This window comes from Scylla paramamosain, chromosome 10 (genome assembly GCF_035594125.1).
Source record: "Scylla paramamosain isolate STU-SP2022 chromosome 10, ASM3559412v1, whole genome shotgun sequence".
NCBI classification, from domain to species: Eukaryota; Metazoa; Arthropoda; class Malacostraca; order Decapoda; family Portunidae; genus Scylla; species Scylla paramamosain.
The window spans coordinates 28,771,932-28,796,126 of record NC_087160.1 but is presented as its reverse complement, the minus strand read 5'-3'; the positions used below and the strand labels follow the sequence as shown (position 1 = coordinate 28,796,126).

At 40.7% G+C, this 24,195-nt stretch overlaps 2 protein-coding genes across 7 annotated transcripts in view; both read right to left on the bottom strand.

The window, feature by feature from the left end:
• Positions 1–279: 279 nt before the first annotated feature.
• Positions 280–13,349, bottom strand: LOC135104492 (uncharacterized). Of its 5 annotated transcripts, none has more exons than XM_064012040.1 (12): positions 13,237–13,349; positions 12,255–12,451; positions 12,048–12,137; positions 11,741–11,874; positions 10,366–10,536; positions 9,647–9,769; positions 9,338–9,442; positions 6,946–7,029; positions 6,026–6,121; positions 5,348–5,522; positions 4,799–4,923; positions 280–1,064 (listed from the first exon to the last, which is right to left on the bottom strand). In XM_064012040.1, the coding sequence occupies exons 2-12, from the start codon at positions 12,346–12,348 to the stop codon at positions 960–962; spliced, it is 1,302 nt and encodes a 433-aa protein (XP_063868110.1). In that variant the 5' UTR covers positions 12,349–12,451; positions 13,237–13,349; the 3' UTR covers positions 280–959. The 5 variants fall into 5 exon arrangements, with proteins under 5 accessions (XP_063868110.1, XP_063868108.1, XP_063868107.1 ...); XM_064012038.1 differs by lacking the exon at positions 13,237–13,349 and adding an exon at positions 12,878–13,168; XM_064012037.1 differs by lacking the exon at positions 13,237–13,349 and adding an exon at positions 12,784–13,167.
• A 249-nt stretch (positions 13,350–13,598) lies between these two features.
• The window catches only part of LOC135104491 (glutamate receptor ionotropic, delta-2-like), a 12,638-nt gene continuing 2,041 nt past the window's right edge, over positions 13,599–24,195 (bottom strand). Inside the window, exons 3-16 of one of the 2 annotated variants that reach the window (XM_064012035.1) lie at positions 21,321–21,833; positions 20,878–21,053; positions 19,902–20,003; positions 19,436–19,512; positions 19,092–19,331; positions 18,854–18,981; positions 18,479–18,600; positions 18,128–18,356; positions 17,883–18,028; positions 17,602–17,700; positions 17,259–17,425; positions 16,812–16,944; positions 16,199–16,368; positions 13,599–14,519 (exon numbers count right to left, since the gene is read on the bottom strand). In XM_064012035.1, the coding sequence (XP_063868105.1) occupies positions 16,258–16,368; positions 16,812–16,944; positions 17,259–17,425; positions 17,602–17,700; positions 17,883–18,028; positions 18,128–18,356; positions 18,479–18,600; positions 18,854–18,981; positions 19,092–19,331; positions 19,436–19,512; positions 19,902–20,003; positions 20,878–21,039 (1,716 nt within the window). In that variant the 5' untranslated portion in view covers positions 21,040–21,053; positions 21,321–21,833 and the 3' untranslated portion in view covers positions 13,599–14,519; positions 16,199–16,257. Of the gene's footprint in view, positions 14,520–16,198; positions 16,369–16,811; positions 16,945–17,258; positions 17,426–17,601; positions 17,701–17,882; positions 18,357–18,478; positions 18,601–18,853; positions 18,982–19,091; positions 19,332–19,435; positions 19,513–19,901; positions 20,004–20,877; positions 21,054–21,320; positions 21,834–24,195 lie in introns of both variants that reach the window. The other variant, XM_064012034.1, reaches the window with a different exon arrangement.

Here is a 24,195-nt window from a genome sequence, read left to right as displayed (position 1 = left end):
CTAAATACGAGGAAACTTAACAAGTTCTTTCTATCAGACTAATTAAAAATCGGTAGTTATAATGTAATTTCAAATTCATCCAATTAAGTTTTGTTCATTCAAGCTTAGTGTTCATTTCCCTAACTAGATAGTTAAACCCATGGAGGTATCATGGTAATACCAACTGTACAAGGGTTGTATCGTCGGTAAATGGATAAAATTAGCACTATTATTGGCATCACTTATACCAACAATATATTGCACAATAGTTTCAGGTCTATTAAAAGATACAACACGTAACTGTAACTGTGTCTTTTCTCACGGGCTGACATAAGGCTACAGCCGCCGGCGTGATGGCAGCCGGCTACCAAGGCACTACAGCAAAACACACCTCACCACTCAGCGCCGGCCAACCACTCCTGGATACAGCACCCAACCCAATCACTACCCTGTGACTGCAAACCCACTAAATTCCTTAGTATAGTTCACCACCAAAATCCTGAGAAGGCCACAGCGTTACATTTGACACGCAGCACACCGACGAATGCTCCACTTAGGATAAGTTTTCTACGTTCCCATTGAAACCATCAGCGAAACCACACACCTTGCCAGTTATTACCATCATAACATCCCTGAGGAACACCTCGTCTGATAAGTTTACTATTAGATGCATGTCATTGCAAAAGACAGACTGCCTATGGTTAATTATATATAGCAAGGACTCTGTAAGACGACGATCAATGTTATAATACTTAAGTGGAGGAATATTACTATTTGATATTTATATTGTTAAAAGAATATAAGAGTTTTTCTTCGATTTCCTCGGGCATTGATAGTAGATAGCGAAGATTATGAAGTCCTCTAGTTATTTATTATCAACATGTTTTGAGAAGAAGCACTAAAATTTTGATATATGCTACGTATACGCGGTCATTCCAGGAAGACCTGCGTGTGTGAGTGTGAGTGTGTGTGTGTGTGTGTTAAGCTGACGCCTCCATTTGCTGCTGCTGCTGCTGCTGCCTTTCTGCCAGTTTGTCCATCACCATCCTGTAGACGTCAAATTTGTTGAACTCTTTCTGTACTTTCTGTGACGAGAAAAGAAAGGCAGTAGTTAGCTGAAGACTGCATAAAAATTATTGCTAAGAGACGGAGGGTTTGGAAGCTGTGCTTGGGTCATACAGACAAACAAAGCTTCATATCAGTCTATAATTAGTACAAATGTGCAGTTCATACTAGTCACACTTCTGTTTCCTTAACCACTGGTGCATCCTGAAGGCCGCCGAGTGTCATGGGCCGTCAGTCATGTCACGAAGAAGTAGGTTCTGCTTTGACGAAATTCGGAAAAGTAACAAGGCACCAAGATATAGTGTTTGTTTTGTCATTGAAAATATATAAAGTCATAATTCATTAATAAAAATCGTATTTTACATGTTACAGGCAAATAACGAACATAAGGTTAGAGGACACAGGAAAGAATACCATAGCATGATCACCCCAACATAAGGTTTTAGGAAGAAATATCACAAATACATCATTCATTCTTCAACAGCTTAACATTTTCCTCACAAGACGCTAAAAGATGGCACGTATAGATTAAACAACCGTGGAAACTTGGGAAGACCATAATTTTATACTAATGAATATCTTCAACTGAAATGGATTTATGTCAGTCCCTTGTGTGATCCCTCTAGACACACACACACACACACACACACACACACACACACACACACACACACACACACAAAGGAAATCAAATTCACAATGGTTGGTATTTCAATAAGAGAACGATCCTCGCCAGGCAGAAGACATAATGCATGGCTACTTCACTATCCGTACATCACGCTAACATCATAACATTACCTATGTAATAATGAAGGATAACAACTCTAAAAAGTACCTTCGGTATCGACAGAAATTTCAGACTATTTGTATTATTAAAAAAAAAAAAAAAAAGACCATTGCAGGAAGTAAAAGCTGGACATCAAAAGTAGGATTACATCCTGCCATCTAGTGGTTGTGAGGAGTATTACTTTCATCTGTTGTATTTCTTAGTGCAGGAACCACAATGAGGAGCTGTTTCGAGGAGGGGCACGGCCTTTAAATATGGGGGACTCTCTCTCTCTCTCTCTCTCTCTCTACGAAGGAGAGGCAGGAGAGGAGGCGTGAAACAGTGTGGAGGCGGTATAGCAGTATATATCAACGAGAGATGGTGTGCACAACAAATCAATATTAAGGAGCGTGTCTGTTGTGATGACTTGGAATGTTTAGTGATAACGTGTCGCCCTTTTTATCTTCCCCGTGAGTTTAGTAATGTGACAATTATAACTGTGTACATCCCACCAAGTGCTAATGAGTCAGTCGCTTGTGATCTATTACATGACTGTGTAAACTAGTATGAAAATGTCAACCCAGAGGGTATAACAATTGTGTTGGGAGACTTTATCCACTGTGATTTTCAACCATGGGTACCTATATACCAGCAGATGGTTACTTGCCCCACAAGAGGCACCAATATATTAGACAAGTTTTACTGTAATGTTAGAAATGGTTATCTTGCATATCAAAAACCTAAATTAGGAAACTCCGACCATAACATGGCTTTTATGGCCCGTTTTACAGACAAAAAATAAAAAGTTAATTACACAAGAAAATTAGTGTGCAAAAATGGGAAAGTGAGCATATTATGAATCTCCAAGGTTGTTTTGAGGTCACAGACTGGGATATATTATACGATGAGTCAGTTGATATCAATATTAATCTAGATGTGTTTAATTCATATATTAAGTTAAGTTCTGATTTGCTTGTCCCAAATAAATAATTATATATCCAAATAATAAACCGTTAATTAATTCTGATATCAAAGCACTACTGATGGAAAAGAAAAAAACAATTTTGTTAATGGACAACGAATGCAAAGGAAAATTATACAGAGTCAATTAAACAGGAAAATATCAGAAGCTAAATGTACATATAAAATGAAAATTGAAAGGATGTTTTGATTAAAGAAACCTAAAAGTGCATGGAGTGGAATGAAACTATTGTGTGGCTTTAATAAGAAGAACATATCATTAGACCCACCAAATGTCACCAGTTATGTAAATGATTTAAACTCTTTCTATGCTAGGCCTGATGTTCATAACTTTAATCTAGAATGTGAGAACATATTGTCAGCTGTTAGAAGTATTAATAGTGAACGCATTCTTATAACACATGAGAATGTAATGAACTCCCTGCAAAGAATTCAGGGTAGGAAAGGCAGTGGACCTGATAACATCTGTAAGTTAGTAAAAATATGTGCAGATCAACTTGCTGAACCACTGCGGATTTTTTTCCAAACTTCATTAGACCAGTGTGTAGTGCCAAATATGTGGAAAACATCTGAAATTATACCTGTGCCTAAAAATAGCAATCCAAAAGAATTCAACGATCTACGACCTGTAGCCCTAACTTGTGTTATCATGAAATGCTTAGAGCACATTATAAAGAGACACCTATGTGACAGTTTTGTTCATCACATAGACAAATTACAATTTACTTATTCTCAAAATAGGAGTGTTCAGGATGCTGTGTTAACTTTATTTCATCAAACTTGTGAACATTTTGAATCGAAAAATTCACAAGTAAGAGTCCTTTTTGTAGATTTCAGCAGTGCATTTAATACTATACAACCACATGTTTTGCTTAAAAAATTGTTAGAAATGAAGGTAAACATTAAATTAATCTTGTGGATATATAGCTATCTTACAGAGAGACTACAATATACTAAAGTAAAAAAAAAATCAAATCTGAGACTGTAACCACGAATACAGGAGCTCCTCAGGGTTGTGTGCTCTCTCCGTTACTTTTTACTGTGTACATGAATGACTGCGTAAGTAGTACCCCTTGCTCGTCCATAATAAAATATGCCGATGACACTGCTATTGTAGGTAAAATCAGCAACGATAACTCGGAAGACTATCTGACACAAGTAAGGGATTTTCTCTCCTGGTGCAGTGACAATTATCGTAATCTCAATGTAAAGAAAACCAAAGAAATGATAGTAGACTTCAGAATAAATACTAGAGTACCTGACACAATTGTTATAGCTAATGAAGAGGTTGAAAGAGTCGAGGTTTATAGATATTTACGTGTAGTAATTGATAAAAAGTTAACAGGATCTGGAAATTCACAACAGGTTTATAACAAATGTCAACAGCGTATCCATTTTCTTAGAATACTGAGAAATACTCACGTAGATCGGACAATATTATCACTATTTTATAAGTTTGTGGTAGAGTCAGTCTTGTGTTTCTCAATTACAATATGGTATGGAAAGTTAACATGTAGAGATAAGAACAAAATGAAGAAAATTGTTAAAACTGCTAGTAAACTTCATGCAAAAACTGTGTCATTAGATGAATTGTATAACACATATGTAAGGAAACATATGAATAAGATTATGAGTGATGTAAGCCATCCACTGCATCAACATTATGTCTTCCTTAGATCAGGCAAAAGGTTGGCTCTCTCAAGGCTACACACAAATAGGTTTAAAAATTCTTGTATTCCAAAGAGTATAAAATTGTATAACTATTTAGCATCTCAACATAGCTAACTTACTATACTTTTAATATAACACTATTTACTTTTTATAATTAAGTTTTATATCTTTTGGAGAGTTCGGAGTCCATAAAGAATTTCATGTTGAATATGTATGCAGTGTGACAATGAAGCTTATCTTATCTTATCTCTCTCTCTCTCTCTCTCTCTCTCTCTCTCTCTCTCTCTCTCTCTCTCTCTCTCTCTCTCTCTCTCTCTCTCTCTCTCTCTCTCTCACCTGATGTATCACGGGTTCCACCTTGTCCATGATTTGATTCCTGAAGCAGTTGGGCAGGATGTTCAACATCGCCTCCACTAGGTAGTCGAACGTGCCATCACCGTCTGATCTTACCGCCAAGTTACCTGAGACAGAGGATGAGGCTGAAGGCGTGTGTGTGTGTGTGTGTGTGTGTGTGTGTGTGTGTGTGTGTGTGTGTGTGTGTGTGTGTGTGTGTGTGTAAATTGCGTAATATTTCTCCATCTCTTCGGTGTTCTTTCTGTGACATTTTCTAACGCAGATATCTCCCCCTCCTTGTCTTACCTCTCTCTCTCTCTCTCTCTCTCTCTCTCTCTCTCTCTCTCTCTCTCTCTCTCTCTCTCTGTTTCCTCCCTTTCTTGTTCCCGCTTTCTTTCATTTCTTATTCAACCTCCTCTTTTTGTCATTACTCCCTCTCCTCTCCTCCCTCTTAACCCCAATCAGCGCTATCACATTTCCCCTCCCTTTCTTTCCCCCTTTCCTTCCTCATTCCCTATACAACCTCCTCCTAGTCATCTACCTCAGCCTCACCTAGCTTGATATCAATCTTTCTGAGGGTGGGCGGGCTCCTGATGTTGGCGGGCTGCTGTGCCTCCACCGTCACGGCCAGACTCTCTATCTCCAGCGACAGGTGACCCCCAACGGCCGGCAGCAGTGAGGCGGAGAGGAACCAGTCAGCGCCTCCCTTCAGTGTTTGCGTCCCGAGCTGTGGATGAAGAGGAAAGAGTGCTGGGCAAGAGCTCTGTGGACCGCATTCTTGTGTGTACTGGAGTCATATCTCGAAATAAAGCGGGCTTCAAATATTCATTCGAAATTCTAGTGATAGTTTAATGGGGAAAAATACATGAAAACTTGATTAATTATCTATGTGGCCTTTGAAAATAGTCCCAGTGAAAAACCCCAGAGTGTTCAAGAATGCGTACCTCTGTGTCACATTTTCAGCCAAGCCTTTTCCCCTCCACTCACAATCTGCAGAGACTAATCACCCATAAGAGTTTCTAACTGAGTGCTGTGGTATCAAGCATGACAAGGCGTTGTTTGGAAATATAAGCCACACCTTCCTTGGAGTCAGCGATGATGATGACATTGTTGTCATCATCATCGCCACACCTGCACCCATCTTCAATCACGCACCTGTTCTCATCTTTTCATTACTTTTTTTTTTTCCTACATTCCTTACGTTCAAGCGCACATGCGCCAGATGTTTACCTGGATAGTGACGTACACAACGTTGTCGATGAACTGGGCTGACACCTCATGCGTGCGGTGAATGGTCGTCACGCCGGCGAGCTCAATGTTCTGCACCTGAAGCACCAAATGACCGTAGTAAGTAAGCACACCTGCGTGAAGTAGTGCACGATAACTACAGTAACATGGAATCAGATTCTCCGACATTTGTGTGTATTTTGTGTATCTCGAGAATTTTTAGCACTGAAAGTTATTGCCGTTTCCAAGGTTTTTTTTTTTTTTTTTTTTTGGTGAAAGTTTAGCAAGGATTTAGTAGAGAAAAGCATCTATGAGAATCACATCAATAACCCCTGTGGCATTTGAAAATAGTCCTTATGAAAGTTTGAAGCGTTTCAATTCGTGAGGCATGAATAAAAAAACACTGAAGTAAGGACCATGACTAATAATAGCAATACTACTACTACTACTACTACTAACAACAACAACAACAACAACAACAACAACAACAACAACAACAACAACAACAACAATAATAATAATAATAATAATAATAATAATAATAATAATAATAATAATAATAACAATAATAATAATAATGATAACAACAACAACAACGTAGGTAAGCAGATAAACAGTAGACTAGTAAAGGACATTGCACTATATTACATAAAGAGACAAATAGACGAGGAAAACACGAGTGATATTGATTACAATAATTGTAACATTAAGCAACAAGTGAGTGTATTATGCATGCAATAAGAAACAAAGAAGTAATGATAATGACAACAACAACAAAGAAGACGACACATGTGCACATCAGCTGAGACAATAAATAAATAAATAAATAAATAAAAGAATAAAAAAAAGGAGCAAAGAAAAGATCAAATGAGGACCAACCACTTCCACCACTCCGTACCATGAGGGAGTAATTAACAACTCACCTGTACAGTCACTCCCCACGTCAGGTGCATTTCCTGGTCGTCGAGCTTCACTGGCTCCAACGTCTCCCTCAAGTCCATGCGAATCTGTGCGGAGGGAAGTGTGTGGGTGAAAGAGTGCGCGGGACAACAGTAAGGATGTGAAGGGAGAGGTCGGCAGACGGCGAAGAGCGACGTGTAAGATGAAAATTACAGATACTTCACACATCAGTTAATCATCATTAGAAATGTTTGTAGGTGGCAGAAGAAAGGTGCAGCAGATAAACTAAACAGACATTTGCTCTTAATGTTTCCTATGTCATTGATACCAAATTTGCCCGTTTATTTATTTATCTGGGTATCTGGAAACTCTCTCTCTCTCTCTCTCTCTCTCTCTCTCTCTCTCTCTCTCATATATATATATATATATATATATATATATATATATATATATATATATATATATATATATATATATATATATATATATATATATATATATATATATATATATATATATATATATATATATAATATAGATCTAATTCCCCTCGTGACTTCTGGCACCTAGCCAAAAACATCTCCAATAACTTTGCTTCATCTTCTTTCCCTCCTTTATTTCAACCAGATGACACCACTGCTATCACATTTATCTCTAAAACTGAACTCTTCGCTCAAGCCTTTGCTAAAATGGATGATTCAGGGGTTGTTCCTCTCTCTCCTTCATCCTCTGACTACTTCATGCTACCTTCGCAATGATGTTTTCCATGCATTCGCTAGCCTCAACTCTGTCTGTCAATATCTATCTTTCTTTCTTGCTGGAAGTTTGCCTACATTCAGCCTGTTCTTAAAAAGGGAGATCCTTCTAATCCCTCAAACTACCGTCCTAATGTTTTAATTTCCTGCCTATCTGAAGTTTTTAATCTCTCTTCAACAGGAATATTCTTAAATATCTATCACTTCACAACCTTCTATCTGATCGCCAATATGGGTTCCGTCAAGGCTGCTCTACTGGTGATCTGGCTTTCCTTACTGAGTCTTGGTCATCCTCTTTTAGAGATTTTGGTAAAACTTTTGCTGTTGCCTTAGACATATCAAAAGCTTTTGATAGAGTCTGGCACAAAGCTTTGATTTCCAAACTACCCTCCTACAGCTTCTATCCTTCTCTCTGTAACTTCTTCTCAAGTTTCCTTTCTGACCGTTCTATTGCTGCTGTGGTAGACGGTCACTGTTCTTCTTCTAAATCTATTAACAATGGCGTTCCTCAGGGTTCTGTCCTGTCACCCACTCTGTTCCTATTATTCATCAATGATCCTCTAAACCAAACTTCTTGTCCTATCCACTCCTACGTTGATAATAATACCCTGCACTTTTCACGTCTTTTCGTCGACGTCCAGCCTTTCAGGAAGTAAACAGTTCACGCAGGGAAGCCACAGAACGCCTGACTTCTGATCTCTCTAAAATTTTTGATTGGGGCAGAGCAAACTTAGAATTGTTCAATGACTCAAAAACTCAATTCCTCTATTATCAAATGGACATAACCTTCCAGACCCCTCTTCTTCAATGACACTCAACTGTCTCCCTCTTCTACAGTGAACATCTTCGGTCTGTCCTTTACTTATAATCTAAACTGGAACTTCACAGCTCGTCTACTATGAAGTTAGGCATTCTGAGACGTTTCCGCCAGTTTTTCTCACTCTTCCAGCTGCTAACTCTGTACATGGGCCTTATCTGCCCATATATGGAGTATGCTTCACATGTCTTGGGTGGTTCCACTCATATCGTTCTTCAAGACAGGTTGGAATCAAAAGCTTTTCATCTCATCAACTCCTCTACTCTAAGAGACTGTCCAGCCTCTTTCTCATCGCCGCAGTGTTGCATCTCTTGGTATCTTCTGCTGTGATGTTGCATCTCGTGCTATCTTCTACCGCTATTTTCATGCTAACTGCTCTTCTGATCTTGCTAACTGTATGCCTCCCCTCCTCCCACGACCGCGCTGCACAAGACTTTTTTCTTTTTTTTTCATCCCTATTCTGTCCACCTCTCTAATGCAAGAATTAACCAGTATTCTCATTCATTCATCCCTTTCTCTGGTAAACTCTGGAATTCCCTGCCTACTTCTGTATTTCCACCTTCATATGACTTGAACTCCTTCAAGATGGAGGTTTTAAGACACTTATCCTTTACTTTTTGACTACCGCTTTTGACCCTATTTGAGGACCAGCATCTCAGTGGACCTTTTTTTTTTTTTTGTTGTTGCCCTTGGCCGGTGTCCCTCCTACATAAAAAAAAAAAAAAAAAAAAAAATATATATATATATATATATATATATATATATATATATATATATATATATATATATATATATATATATATATATATATATATATATATATATATATATATATATATATACCTTGGCCAAGGCGAAGTCCACGGGAGAAATGGAGTCTGGGAAGGTAAGGTTCTGGAGACGCTCCTCTATGCGCTGATTGACGAGACTTTTAACTTTTGTCTGAACCTGAGGGAGGAGAGTTAGACAGCGTCAACAGTAAGAAAACGAAAATTGTCTGAGTTGTGTGTGTGTGTGTGTGTGTGTGTGTGTTGGGGGGAATGGAGGTGGCTTCAGAGTTACCTGAATAGAGGCACTTAAAGAGACTGTTATTATTTGATGTAAAAACAAGTAAGCAAACAATCTCTACGCAGCCATCTGCAAGCCACTCACGTTGCTGAAAATGATAGGCTCGATGACTGTACTGAAGAAGGTCTTAGCAGCCCCCACGACGAAGCTGTGGGTGTAGGTGAGCCCCGTGAAGTTCAGTTTTAGGTCCTCATACTCAAGGTCCATCTGAGGGAATAAGAGAAGCGAGGGTATGCGAATTATCTTGAACAACATAATGCTCCTACGTTTCTGACAGACACTAAACAGGTGTTCCCCTCATACTCGACGTGGACAGTAGGAATGGTGGTCTGTAGTTCAGCGTGCTAGGTCCTGCACCACAGACCCGGGCTGGCAAGATGTGTGTGAGATGACTATAGCTAACAATCTAACAATCTTGGTCAACAGTCGAGTAATTTTCTACTCCCACCTGCCCTGCGATCTGCGTTCTTTTTTTTTTTTTTAATCTTATGGCAATCTGCTGACAAATTCTGACAACTTATAGATCCTTAGCAGATCAGAATACTATAGATGAGAGGATAATGTTAATTAAACGCAGCAGGTGGGAATGTGTTATAGTACTCAAATTGTAGCCACGATAATGAAAATAAAGATAAATAGTTTGCTAACCACAATAAGATGTTGCATTAAATAACATTTAAACAATATGACTTGCACACTTGATAAAAAAATAAAAAATACATCTACACATGCCTGTCCCAGTAACCAGAGCAACAATCAACTTTAAGTGCTTGACCTAAATGAAGTGCAACCCACGGCCATACCTTTGGCTCAACAGTCAAGAGTCCGACATCACTAATGCCGAAGAAGAGATCGAGGGTCATCTCTATCCCAGTCATGGTGATGTTGGCGTGGCCCTCACTGTTGCTCCAGGGACCAGGCCACTTGTATCCACCGTTGAGGTTAAAATGCGGCAGACTGAGCTTGCCTTTGGCCTGCCTCGCCGAAATAAAAGAGAGGAAAAAAAAAAAAAAAAAAACCGTGAGCAGATGTGAAAACATACAATAAGGAACACAAAGGAAATAAATACAAGATATGTTGGTCATTATGAGGTTGTTCGGGATAAGCTACAATATATTCTTACGTAAAGTAAAATGATGTATGACTGTAAAGAAGGAAGATGGAAGCGCTACTTTTATACTTAGTACACATTGTATTTGTATAAAGGTGAAAACGATTCTTTAACCTGATGTACACGAATGTACATCAACCTCGACGACTGCATAGGCTACACAGGAACACCGGATTTCGGAAGCAACGGACCGCTTTAAGCGACTCAAAAAATGTGACCTGATTAGAAAGTGATTCAATAATAACAACTGACTGTACCATTATATATTATAAATAAAAAAAATATTTAAATTTACTTGTTAAATTTTGAAAAAAAAGACGCGGAATTGGTTTGTTTACATCGTCAGCTGAGGGAGCCGGCACGCGTGTAACCCTCGTGTACTCTCACAAGACTTTGTAATAGACACTATTTGTATTCCTTCTCGTTAGCCAGGAACGAGTCTACAACCGTTTTTTTTTTTCTTCAAATAGCAAAAATATAGCTATAGCAGCCAACTTGTTGTCGGAGGACTGCATCTTGATTGTTTATGCTGCTCTCCACCGTGTGAATACTTTCGGCTGAAACCTGCCGGCAGCTCCGGGTGGCTGGAACTAGCCGGGAGGAAAAATTGCCCCGTGTTAAGGCGGGTTTACACAGGGCAATTTTTCTGGTACTGCTCTCTCTCTCTCTCTCTCTCTCTCTCTCTCTCTCTCTCTCTCTCTCTCTCTCTCTCTCTCTCTCTCTCTCTCTCTCTCTCTCTCATTATTACCGTTATTTCAATTACTTTATTTTCATTAGTACGGCATTATTACTTTCATGGATACATTTGTGCAAAGTATTCTGTATTATTATACGTATTCACAAGCTATGCACTTGTGGAAAATTATCTCCTCCCCAAACAACAGTACCATCGGACAGACAGCAATATCAGACCAATATTCCCTCCAAATAGTCCGAAGTTGCCGAGGTTCAGTGTATTTACATAATAGTAAATAAAGTGAGGATAAATGGCTGTTGCTAGAGAAAATACGATGAATGGAAGACTGAGAAGACCGACTAGAGTTGAGAGAGGAAGGCAGGAAGCTCACCGAGAGAGAGGTGAGGTTGACGTTGACGTACTCGAGCCTGAGTCCTGAGTGGCCGGAGATGTAGGGGTCATAGAACGTGATCTGAGAGGCAGGAACCGTCCCCGGAATGTAGATGGGCTCTGGCACGTTCATTACTGCCGTGGGAAAGGGAAAATAATTGTTTTTTTCGTTTTTTTTTTCCGATTTTCTGACAAAAAATAATAATAAAAAAGAAAAGATTATGTGTACTGTTACATATCAGATCCGTAGCTTTTCCTCTTACTAATGAATTACGATTGGTCAAGAACTTCATCAGATTCTTCCTCACCAGGAATGCCGTGGGGATCGCGCACCGAGAAGTACTCCACGACGTCGTTCACGATCCTCTGGGGCGTCAGCGGCTCCTCCCCAAGCCAGGCTGCGGAGGACATGTCCAGTTCATTCTCTCGCTTGTCGCCACAGTATCAGTGCATGAGTAATGCACTTCCCTTTTAAGGCCTTCATGACAGAAACTAAAATACAAGAAGCCTTTTACCTTTGTAATCTATAAGCTGTCCACGCACCCCCTTCCCCGCCGCCGCCAGCATCACCACCACGACCACCACACACAGCCGAGTCTTGCCCTCCATCCCGTCCACCGTCACGAAGAATTCAAGTCAACAGATTAACTAGGGCAACTCGAAGAAATAGCCCAATAGTAAAAGGAACAGGAAGAAGGCGACGTCACACGTTCTGGCGAACATAAATCATACTAATTTAAAATTTTTCCCACATGTTTAATGAACATTTTCAACCACTCTATCGTCTGCATGTCAAGCTTCACTACGACTCACGGGAAGGAACTGGCAAAAAGATAAGGAAAACAACAGAACGTTGAACTAGAGCAAATAGTTTATGTAACAAAACGACATTTTTACTTGAGGAAACTGGAACAAAATGTTGCACGAACATATAATCACGTGAAACTCAACATTCTAACAGGCAACACCATTTGGTCCTAAACACCTCGTCCGAAAATAACTAGATGCAGAGCACATTTTTAGATAATTATTTTAGAAACATACGCTTTGCAACAATGACACATGAACAAAATTTCTATATCCGTGATAACTTCGTTCCTTTTCTTTAACATGTGATCACAGTTCTGCCGAGGCACACCGGAGAGGCAGAGCAGCTAGGAGTCAACGCATCTGTGCGGACGCCTTTGTCTAATACATGACAACACTGGCACTGCGACCCAGGGCAGGGAAAGATCGTGATTTCATTTCATGGACAACCAAACACCACCGCAAGTCAGCAATACACCGGCACAGATTAAGGAGCGGGATATTTTCTAATGTAACGTTCAAATGTAGGGAAAGTCACGTTTGCTGCTGGGCTCACGTCGTACTGTCTCGCCGCGCCCTCGACCCACTCATTCACCGCGGGGTTCCATTGTCCACTTTACTGTCGCAAAATATTCTTAGACATTCCCGGTAAGTGAGCTGACTCCGATATGATTACTATATCTTCCTCACGTCTTGGTCAATGTTGTGTCACAATAGTTAGGAGTGCCTTTAAGATGCGATGGGACAAAGGCGTCAGGTAGGGCTGGTGGTTGCCGTCAACCGTGGTCATGTTTATGTTCTTGAGTGGTGATAAGCGGAGGACAGATAATACAATGCCTCTGATTACGCTGACCATTGACCAATTCTAGCAGTTGTGGGTACAGGGCGACAGGGCTACAGGTTTCCCACACGTGCCACGCCGGAGAGAGAACACAGACAGGGCCAGATGAGCAATCCTTCCCTGCCTGCCCTTCCTCCCCCTCATTGACACACACACACACATACACACACACACACACACGAATATAATGTATCTATTTATCTATTTGTTTATTCCTCATTCACTTCGACTCGTCCTACGGTTTGGAGTAATTATGATCAGCGCCGCATTTTCCTTTCTTTCGTTAACTTGCGTTTATTTTAGTTAGAGTTCATAGAGTGTGTTGTGTGGTAGGTAGATCACAATGCTCCCTTTGTATACTGATTACTTCACTTGACGCAAAATACTTATCTTTTACTCCCACGTGATGCATCTCGCCTTGGACACCACCTCTTTCACCACCACCTCCTCCTCGATTCCTTCCTTCCCTTTACACTCGAACTCAATTGTTTACGAATTAGCTTCTATATCTTCCTCAGTTTTCGCCTCCCATTCCTTGTCCGTCCACGATCGGGCGCGATGTTTATTTGTTTGGAAGCGACTGAAGTGACGGGAAAGTGCTGGGTGAGGTGAGGAGACTGGTGGCGGGCGGTGACGTTTTCTGTAGTCGAGTATTACTTCATATTCTCTCTCTCTCTCTCTCTCTCTCTCTCTCTCTCTCTCTCTGCCAGTGTAGCTGAAGGGCACTTGCAGGTTCCCGTCATGAGCGTACAATGTCAAAGAAGAAAACGACGAGGCATCTGGGTCACTATGAATAAATACTAACTCATCGTTCCGCTAGAAGCTGAACAAGCACCAGAGACTCACTTGGTAAAGAGTTGTCAGGAAATACACTGCCTTCACCAGAGGAGGCTTGACCACACTCGGGGCACCACAATAACCTCGTGGACATCAGCTTCAGGTACAAAAATATCTACATCCTTGATTTATTCAAATACTACAACAGCAAAACTTCTTGTACATAACTAGTAGACAGTCGATCATCGTCAAGTCTTCTTATTAGCGCCTTAGAACTCGGCCATCCGCGGAGCTGCTCGAGGGCTGCACACTTCAGCATTCTCCACAGAAGAGAGGATCTACGATATTCTCTCCCCTAAAACAAGACATTCGATTAGAACATATCAACACAAAAAAAATAAAGGAAGCTGCAAGAAGCCATCAGGTCTACAAGTGGAAGTCCCACATATGCCTATTTCTATCTATCATCTTCATCCATAAATTTGTCTAAGCTTTTTAAAAGCTTCTTTATGACTCAGCACTAATAACCTGATCTTTTAATTTATTCCATTCATCCACCACTCAGTTTGGGAACGAAAATCTTGCAATTTCTTTTTGGGATTTAACTTTATCAAGCTTGAATCCAATATTGTTGTCCTATCCTGATTACTGATCCTAAGAATTTTGTTTATGTCGCCTTTGTTATATCCCTATACCACTTAAAGACTTCCATCAGATCCCCTCTTAACCCGCATCTCTCCAAGGAATGTAAATTCAAAAGTTTCAGTCTCCTTTTGTAAGCAATAATTCTCATCCCTTGTAGCCTTTAGTACTGATTCCAATAGACCTGTATCCTTCCTTTAATATGGAAACCAGAATAAGGCCTGGCCGGTACCGAATATAATTCTGATGTTAATTTAGGACAAATATACTAACATTGCTACAAAGTCCATCATCTCAGGATGGTCCAACCTCTTCGGCAATATGGGCCATTTTGACACTACGCTTAAAAGTAGAGGGCCAATAATATATATATATATATATATATATATATATATATATATATATATATATATATATATATATATATATATATATATATATATATATATATAATGTAGGAGGGACGCTGGCCAAGGTCAACAAGAATCCAATAAAAAAAAAAGTCCACTGAGATGCCAGTCCCAGAAAAGGGTCCAAAGCGTTAGTCATATATATATATATATATATATATATATATATATATATATATATATATATATATATATATATATATATATATATATATATATATATATATATATATATATATATATATATATATATATATATATATATATATATATATATATCCTTCCCATGGCTTGAACTCTTTCAAGAGAGGGGTTTTAAGGCACTTATCCTTCAATTGCCGATGATTCTCTTGATATCTCTTTTAGGACTGGTACCTCAGTGGGATTTTTTTCTCTCCTTTTTGTTTCCCTTGACTAGTGACCCTCTTACGTAAAATAAATAAATAAATAAATGAATAAAAATATAGAGACGGGCTGGGCGGTGGAACGGGAAAAAGGCTTGTGCACATGAAAATTAATAGTGTGTGTGTGTGTGTGTGTGTGTGTGTGTGTGTGTGTGTGTGTATGGTGAAATAAACAAGAAGGAAACACTTATGGCTCAGACAGTAAGAGTCAGACATGAAAGTTACAACACACACACACACACACACACACACACACACACACACACACACACACGCACGCACGGACCGGCACAGACTCAGCGCGATTCCCACCATGGTGCGAGCCATCAATCAATAGTATTATCCTTTCTAGATTTGACTTAGCTTTAGGATAAATGTTAAGTATTTCCCCATCCCCTCTGTACATTTTCAGTTTGTTAACTGCCTAAAGAATAAACCGTTTATTATTATTATTATTATTATTATTACACACACACACACACATACACACACACACACACACACACACACACACACACACACACACACACACACACACACACACACACGCACGCACACACACCTGCCGCACAACTAACCTTCAAGTTGGCGAGGGCTACATCCTCTCCTGAATGGCGCTGGGTGTGCATCAGAGGGGTTAGTTGTTGCCTCCAGATGCAGCCCGCGAGAAGCATCTGGCGGCAAGGAACTCGCCTGTCAGCACTGGGCCGCCCAGTACCGCCCCCAGCAGCAGCACCAGGAAAGCCGCCTGCAGGATGCACCTGAGACTGCCTGTTTACTGTTTATTGATTAGTGCTATTTCAGGTAATCAGCCTATTCATGGTGATGGTGCGTGAACTTCCGGTGTGTCTATAGTAATCTAAATTATATGCAATGCCGAGAACATCTGAGAGCTAAACTATAAAATTTAAAAGGAATCGGATTTTTCGTTCCGAATATCGTTTACAGCTTTCCCATTTAGTCCTGGATGAAAGTGAGGCTTCCTCGAGTTAGATTTAAATAAATAAATAAAAGCATATAAATACTACCTTTGCTCTGTCGAAGTTTCATCTTTGTTTAAGTAATAATTCACGACATGCATCAAGCGAGACATTATTTATTTATTTATTTATTTATTTTATTTTATTTTATTTTTTTTAACTAACTTCCAACCTCCGTCTAGTTATGATGCTGAGTTTTGCCGGGACTCACCTGAAGGTGCTTGAGAGATATGGCCGAAGCTCGTTTTTTGGCGTCGAAGTTGTTCGGTGCAGCAGCTGCCGCGAGCACCACCTCCTGCTGCTTCCAGTGTTGCACCATGCCCGACTCCACCAGCCGCCCCAGTCTGCACATGGATGAGATAAACAAATCCCAGAAGCACAAACCTTAATGGTTCACACTAAGGCTATAATGCTACACATATCCATCCTGAGGTCAGCACTGCAGCTCAATGCAATGCTTCAACTGCAAGTTGACCGCTTAATTCATGCATTCATCAGTTTGAATGAAGTCAGCGACCTGGGTAGCAAAACTCATTTGGCTGACAAGATAGTTATGAAAAAATTGGTTAATGATAATGGAAAGAGTAAGAAGATAACGTCAGTATGAATAAGTGTGTGCATCCACGCATACTACATACAAGGTAGAACGAACACTAACATTTGGTTGAACTTCGCCAGGAAGGGAGCTCCGCTGATGCAAGCGATGCCGTATGCCTGAGGGAAGAAAGCCTGTCGAGCGATGTGAAAATTTTGGCGTCCTCGCTGGCTGGCTCGCAGCTCGGAGTTCAGTTGAGGATTCACGAAGACAAATTTCTCTTGAGTGACCTGTCAGATCGAAGAGGAGGCGGTGTTTTCACATGAAAAATTATCGTTTATAGCACGTGAGTAAGAGAAAACCTGACAGGAATACGTCCTCTGCCTGACATGCCATCATCACCTGGTTAGCATTTGCTGCTCAAGTTACAGAACTTTTATTTTTGTATAATTCTGCATTAAAATACCTTTCGGAAACCCAAATCAGGATGCTTCACGAAACTCCGTGACGGATCTCCATGGTCGAATAAGTTCCACACCTTTTTATAGATGCCGCCCTCAGCTTCCTGTATAAAACACACGCGTTACTGATGCTGATTCTACCTGTCCATTCTCTTTCTGTACATACAACAAATAGATTCAAGATTCAGATAACACGCTCGTATGAAGCCATTGGTAAACATTCATATATTTTACTTCAGGATGAAGATCCTCAGCCTGCAGAAAGTCGTTGTGTCTCGTCACTTACTTTAAAAATGTACTGCAGGCTAGAGTCTGGCATGACGCCGAGGGTGAAACCTTGAGAGATCGCCTCGGGAATGTCGGTGAGACCGTCGATGGGCTTCTCATAGGCTGGCACAGCGAGCACCGCCGTCAAGGTGCCAGAATACAGGGCTGGGGAGGAAGAGGACATCGGAGAAGAGTTGCAAGTTTTGAGTAACAGTGTTTTGATTTGATGTTTAAGCTCACAGCCTCCAACCTTGCTGAACGTACCGTAGACGTAAAAGCAGAAGAGGTACCAGAATATGAAAATACATCTACTGGGTAAGTGAATGACGGGGATAAGGTTGCCCTGGACCACCAGGTTCCGAAACACGCTGAAGCTATAGTCGAGTGTGCTGCTGCACTGCTGTGCGTCACGTTCACATGAGACCCTGACCCGCGCCACTACGCTCGCCACGGGCCCCATCAGAACTGTTATCAGGGCAACACACAGCCAAACCTCAAGGAACAAATATTAATATGCGATAACTTCTGTTGGTGAACAATATATGATAGAATAGGGATGTTTGATTTTTTTTTTTTTATTTTACAGCTTCGGAAGTGTATAACTAATCGTACTACCTGGAGAGAGAACGGTGAGAAGACCGCGAAAGTCCTGTTCTTGAGCGCCGGAGCGCGGGAGACCAGCGTGACGTACTCCAGGAAGTAAGGGTTGGTGAAGTCCAGCACTGTTTCGCGGCTCCCTGTTGGGACGTACCGAGTGCTGAGCTCATTCTAGCTTCTCACACATATGCACATCATTAGTCTAAACAAAATATATTCAGTTTTCAAAGCAGATGTCGATAGATAAAAAAAAAATAAAAATAAACAATGATCATAAAAAAAATAAAAAAAATGTTTAAAATAATTCATCTGATGTGATTTTTAGACAGTTCTTATAATAGATCATATCCCTTAACACTCAAGCTTGTGTGCGCTCGTGAAAATGACATTTACTTGTAATGGTGATTTCGCATATAGCGATGTGAGCTTCCCTGCGCGCCACCAGCCCGACGAGTCCTGTCACCGTGCCGTTGCGGTGCACGGCTCCCCACTGGTCGTCCGATGGCGACAACACACGATGCCTGCCGGAGAGTGTGTCAGGGCGGGAGCATCTGAGGTGTACCAAGTGAGCTGCGAGCAAGGCACTGCAAGAGGACAAAAGTCCAAAAGTCAAACCTTCCATAATACCTACGTGAAATTAAGATAGTTTGCGAGAGTGGTGAGTATTTGTACATCTATGCCCGAGTCTGCCACACGTCGTCCATCTTGCAAAGTCTTGATAACAAAATACGGCCAGTTGTTGAGAGCCGCGACCACCAGCTCTCGGCCACCAAAATCGCTGTACTGCTGCAGCACGTCCGGCACGACTAGTGTTGTAAGGCGGACTCGCGTCACGTTGCCCGACAGGTGCAGCCTCCCCGCCGGCACCAACCTTGGTATGAAAAGGGAAACTTGTACTATATGAAGGTCCAAATTACGTAAAATATGTGTTGATTACCACGACCCAACACTTCCACTAAAGTAACTAACGCTCACCTGACCACGTCATCGGCGCCCACCCTCGCCACGAGCAGCCAGTGGGCGGAGTCCGTCTCAGGCACCGCCAGTGTCACCTGCAGTTGGCGTAATAGACTAGTGAATGAAGAAGCTGCTGTATCTACGCTCTACAACTTAACTTATCTATTTTTTTATTTATTTATTTATTTTTTTTAATTCCACAGCGTTCATGAAAACCAGGTTCTACCAAACGTTTGCCGAGGCGCCCTAGTAGATCAAGTTTGGTCCAAGATATCACACACTTATTTGCTTCACGTTACGAGACGTTAGATGTTATGTGGCGTTCCTGTGTACTGTGTTATTATAGGGAGTTCGTTAACTCTTTACCGGGGGAAAAATCGACTGAACTTGTTCCTCTACGCTCTCAAAGTTGTTCAGGTGCTATTTACGTGTTCTAAATGTATTTCTGCAAGTTTTTTCAACACGTAGCCGATGCGTTACTCACCTGGGTGCCTTCGCGGAGCAGAGGCTGGAGACGACGAGCAGCGTCTAGCTCTGATACCCCCAACCACCACAGATCCGCCCTCTCCAGCTTGTGTCTGCTGACCTGGAATGTGCACCTCATTAATCATCATCATAGGAATGATGATGCTAACGACAGTATTATAAATAAAACGGTATTATTATCAGCATTAGTAATGAGTGGCAATAGTTGGTGATAGTAGAAGCAGTAGTGAGAGTACTCGTAACAGTAGCAGTAGCAGCAACAGCATCAGAAGCTGTAGTATTACCGAATTAATCTATACATCATATATTTATTAACAAAAGCTATATAATTTTGTCTAAGTGGACATATGAAATCTTCCATTGGACGCATATATTCTTATTCATCTCATTATTGCTATAATTAAAGCCATACTTTGATTTAAAATGTCGACTAGATATATTTTCTTAAAGAAATCATCTAAATGTAAATCCATTTAAAAAGAAGGTTCTGTTAAGAAGAGCAATCGCAGAGCTCTTCTTAACAAAAGACTGAAATATCTAGTTCGTATTAAAGTTACCATGATGTCCCATCCCTACAAAAGTAAGAAATATAGAACAAACAATATTATGAACATCCTTTTAATATTAGTAGTAGTAGTAGTAGTAGTAGTAGTAGTAGTAGTAGTAATAGTAGTAGTAGTAGTAGTAGTAGTAGTAGTAGTAGTAGTAGTAGTAGTAGTAGTAGTAGTAGTAGTAGTGGTAGTGGTGGTGGTGGTGGCGGTAGTAGTAGTAGTAGTAGTAGTAGTAGTAGTAGTAGTAGTAGTAGTAGTAGTAGTAGCAGCAGCAGCAGCAGCAGCAGCAGCAGCAGCAGCAGCAGCAGCAGCAGCAGCAGTAGTAGTAGTAGTAGTAAAAGGAGGAGGAGGAGGAGGAGGAGGAGGAGGAGTATGATACATCTTACTAAAATCACAAATATAGTCGTTCAATCGTAATCTTACGAAGGAGAAAACTTGTCTAGTGTGTTGTTCGGAGCAGAGCAGAACGACGGCCTGAGTGGCAGGCAGGGAGGGCGCCGTTGCCAGGGCCTGGTGCAGGTGACGTAGACCCTTGAAGCTCAGCAGTGTCCAGGGCGCCGACGCTCCCTCACCTCCCAGCCCCATCTCCTGCAACACGCCTGAAAAGAGAGAGAGAGAGAGAGAGAGAGAGAGAGAGAGAGAGAGAGAGAGAGAGAGAGAGAGAGAGAGAGAGAGAGAGAGAGAGAGAGAGAGAGAGAGAGAGAGAGAGAGAGAGAGAGAATGAATCACGAAAAAAATATTTGATGCTTGACTGATACTTTTTTCTTTCTTCGATCTTAATCAAAATATTACAGATAGTTTCCCGTCACCGTCATTCCCGCGTCAAGAGGACTGAACATAACATATTGGAGCACCACCTCACTCACCTTCATGCACCTCGTCGTATATAACAAAGAGATTGAGCGGCGAGGCGGCCTGGGCCAGCAACCATGAGAGCAGAGTCACCTCCACGGCGGCGCTGCATTACGGAGACTCATGTTAGCGGTGACTGCACACGGGTATATCCTGCTCCCCTGCCCAGCCCCACACTGCCTCATCTTATTCCTCCCTGTTTCTCTTTCCCGCTGACCCACTCCCCCTCCTTTTTTCCCTTGTTATCTTCCTTTCCCACAGGGTCACGTAAACATAAATAAAACTTGGAATCTTCAGGTATCAGTCACCTCCCTGTTTTGTCTGCCAAGTCGCCCACGAATGGACAAATTGTAGAGTGCACTACCCCAACACAATGAGCAATAAACAAAGTTTCTAAATTTTCCTCCCTTGCCTCTGGTTGCCGGACTGACTCAAGTGTCGAAGATCAAGAGGAGACCACCACGCGGCTTGAGATAGGGCGGGTGCAAGCTGTCCACTGTTGAGGCCTGCCGCCACCACGCCCGCTGCTGGGAGACAGAGGGTACACATAAGATTTAAGGAGTTATTATTATTATCATTATTATTATTATCATTATTATTATTATTATTATTATTATAAGCTAGGCTACAAACCCCGACTCGTAAAGCATAATACTACCAACCCGAGGGCACCAGCAGGGAAAGCAGCCCAGTAGGAAATCATTGAAAAAGAAGAGAAACGGAAAAAAAATAAAATAAAATAATAGAACATAAAAAGTGAATAAAAATAAAATAAGATGAAAAACAAAACAAAAACTGAAATAAATTAGCAAGGTACTAATTATGACTATGCAATAAAAATGAATGAACAGCTTTGAACTTCTGAAGATCTAAAAATTCATCAGCCTGGTTTGGCAGTTTATTCCATAACTTTGTGGTAGCTGGAATAAAACATCTTGAATACTGCCAAGTATTGAATCTTACGCATGAGAAGGAAAGGCTGTTCAAAATATTAACGTTTCTAGTAGCTCGAACTGGTCGGAACAGGTCTGGAAGCTCAAGATGAAGAGGATCCCCAGGATTTCGGAAAAAACAAATAAAATAGAAATAAATAAATAAATAAAAAGCGTACACAAAGAACTCACAGAGCGCCGGTGCCACAAATCAACATTAAGATCAGGATTTAAAAATTTACAAGCCCTCAGATTTCTATCCAAAAGAAGATGAGATCCTGCAGCTGAAGCCCAGACAGGGGCACAATACTCTAAACAAGGTAGAATAAAAGAATTAGAACAGTTCCTCAAGATAGACTGGTCCCTAAAAACTTGAACGGACTTCCTCAGCAAACCATTTTTTTTTTAGCAACAGAAAAGAAATAGAACAGATATGATGCTCAAAAGTAAACTTCTTTAAAAAAAAAAATAGCCCTAAGAATCTTAAACGAGTCACAAGTAGTTAAGGATACACCGTCAATGAGTATGTCTGGATGAAGGGGGTCTAGAGTTCGCGATCTACTGACTATCATACTCTGTGTCTTGTTAGGATTCAATTTCATGCCCCACAAGTTACACTAGTTTGCTACATCCCTGTTAAGTGAATCAGAGACCAAATACATCACAGCTGGAGATGGAATAACTGCAATAAGAGTAGCATCATCAGCATATGCAACAAGCCGGTTCTCAGGACCAAACCACATATCAGGGGTGTATAAAAAGAAAAACAAAGGTTCCAGCACACTTCCCTGCGGAACACCTGAAACCACATTTCTGTTCTCACTACAGTAACCATCAGTAACAACCTTCTGTACACTGTTAGACAGAAATTCAGTTAAAATATTAAGAAAAATGCCACCAGTTCCAGATCGCTTAAGTTTAAAGATAAGAGCCTCATGACTGACGCAATCAAAAGCTGCATTAAAGTCAAATCCAACAATGCGAGCTTCACTGCCAAAGTCCAACGCTTTCTGAACAGAATTGGAAACAGTCAAAAGTGCATCACAGGCACCAAGGCCCTTACGAAAGCCAAACTGATGATCAGGAAGTTTTCCCCTTTCTGTAAAAACATTAACCCGCTTTACTAACAAACGTTCAAAAAGCTTGGATAGAATGGAAGTTATGGAAACTGGCCTAAATTCAGAGGGGTAAGAACTAGGGCATCCTGACTTGGGAACAGGAACAATGTTACCAGTCCTCCAACATGAGCTAAAAGTAAAAGTTATTTCAAATAGAAAAGTTTTTCTTTTTTTTCTAATCCATATGAATATATGTTGTCTTTAAACTTAGATACATTGACTTGCGACTTCGGAAAAGATCGCGGTGGTGATGCAGAAGCGCTTGATGATACGGAGACGAAGGAAAATTCTCTCTCTCTCTCTCTCTCTCTCTCTCTCTCTCTCTCTCTCTCTCTCTCTCTCTCTCCTTACTATTTCTATTTTTTTTTTTCAAATCTAACTTTATCAGCTTCCAAGCCATTATTTCTTGTTCTATCCAGATTACTGATCCTGAGGATTTTGCTTATATCACCCTAAATCACTTAAAGATCACTATCAAATTTCTTGATTTAAGCCTTTTTCGTAAGGGATATTTCTCATCCCTTGTATCTTTTTGACCATTCTCCTTTACTCTGATTCTAATAGACCTATATACTTCCTGTAATACAAAGACCAGAATTGCACAGCATAATCTGGATGAGGTCTGACCAGAGGCAAATATAACTATAATATTACTTCAGGACTTCTGTTTTGACGCTCCTAGAGACTAATCCTGATACACGACTTGCTTCATTTCTGTCCGCTGTGCATTGTTTTCTCTGAGAAAGATCAGGGGTAACTTTAACTCCCATTTTTCTTTTTCTTTTTTTTTTCTCTCTGATTTTTCCCTGACATTCGGACGGAGTGTGGTGGGGAGTAAC

What these genes read in the sequence shown, in the direction of transcription:
- LOC135104492 (XM_064012040.1), bottom strand. Translation starts at nt 12,348, where the DNA reads ATGGAGGGCAAGACTCGGCTGTGTGTGGTGGTCGTGGTGGTGATGCTG. An exon ending in TCTTGACTGTTGAGCCAAAG is followed by an intron (nt 9,770 to 10,365) that starts GTATGGCCGTGG and finishes TTATTCCCTCAG; the next exon opens with ATGGACCTTGAGTATGAGGA. An exon ending in TGGAACCCGTGATACATCAG is followed by an intron (nt 1,065 to 4,798) that starts GTGAGAGAGAGA and finishes TTCTCGTCACAG; the next exon opens with AAAGTACAGAAAGAGTTCAA.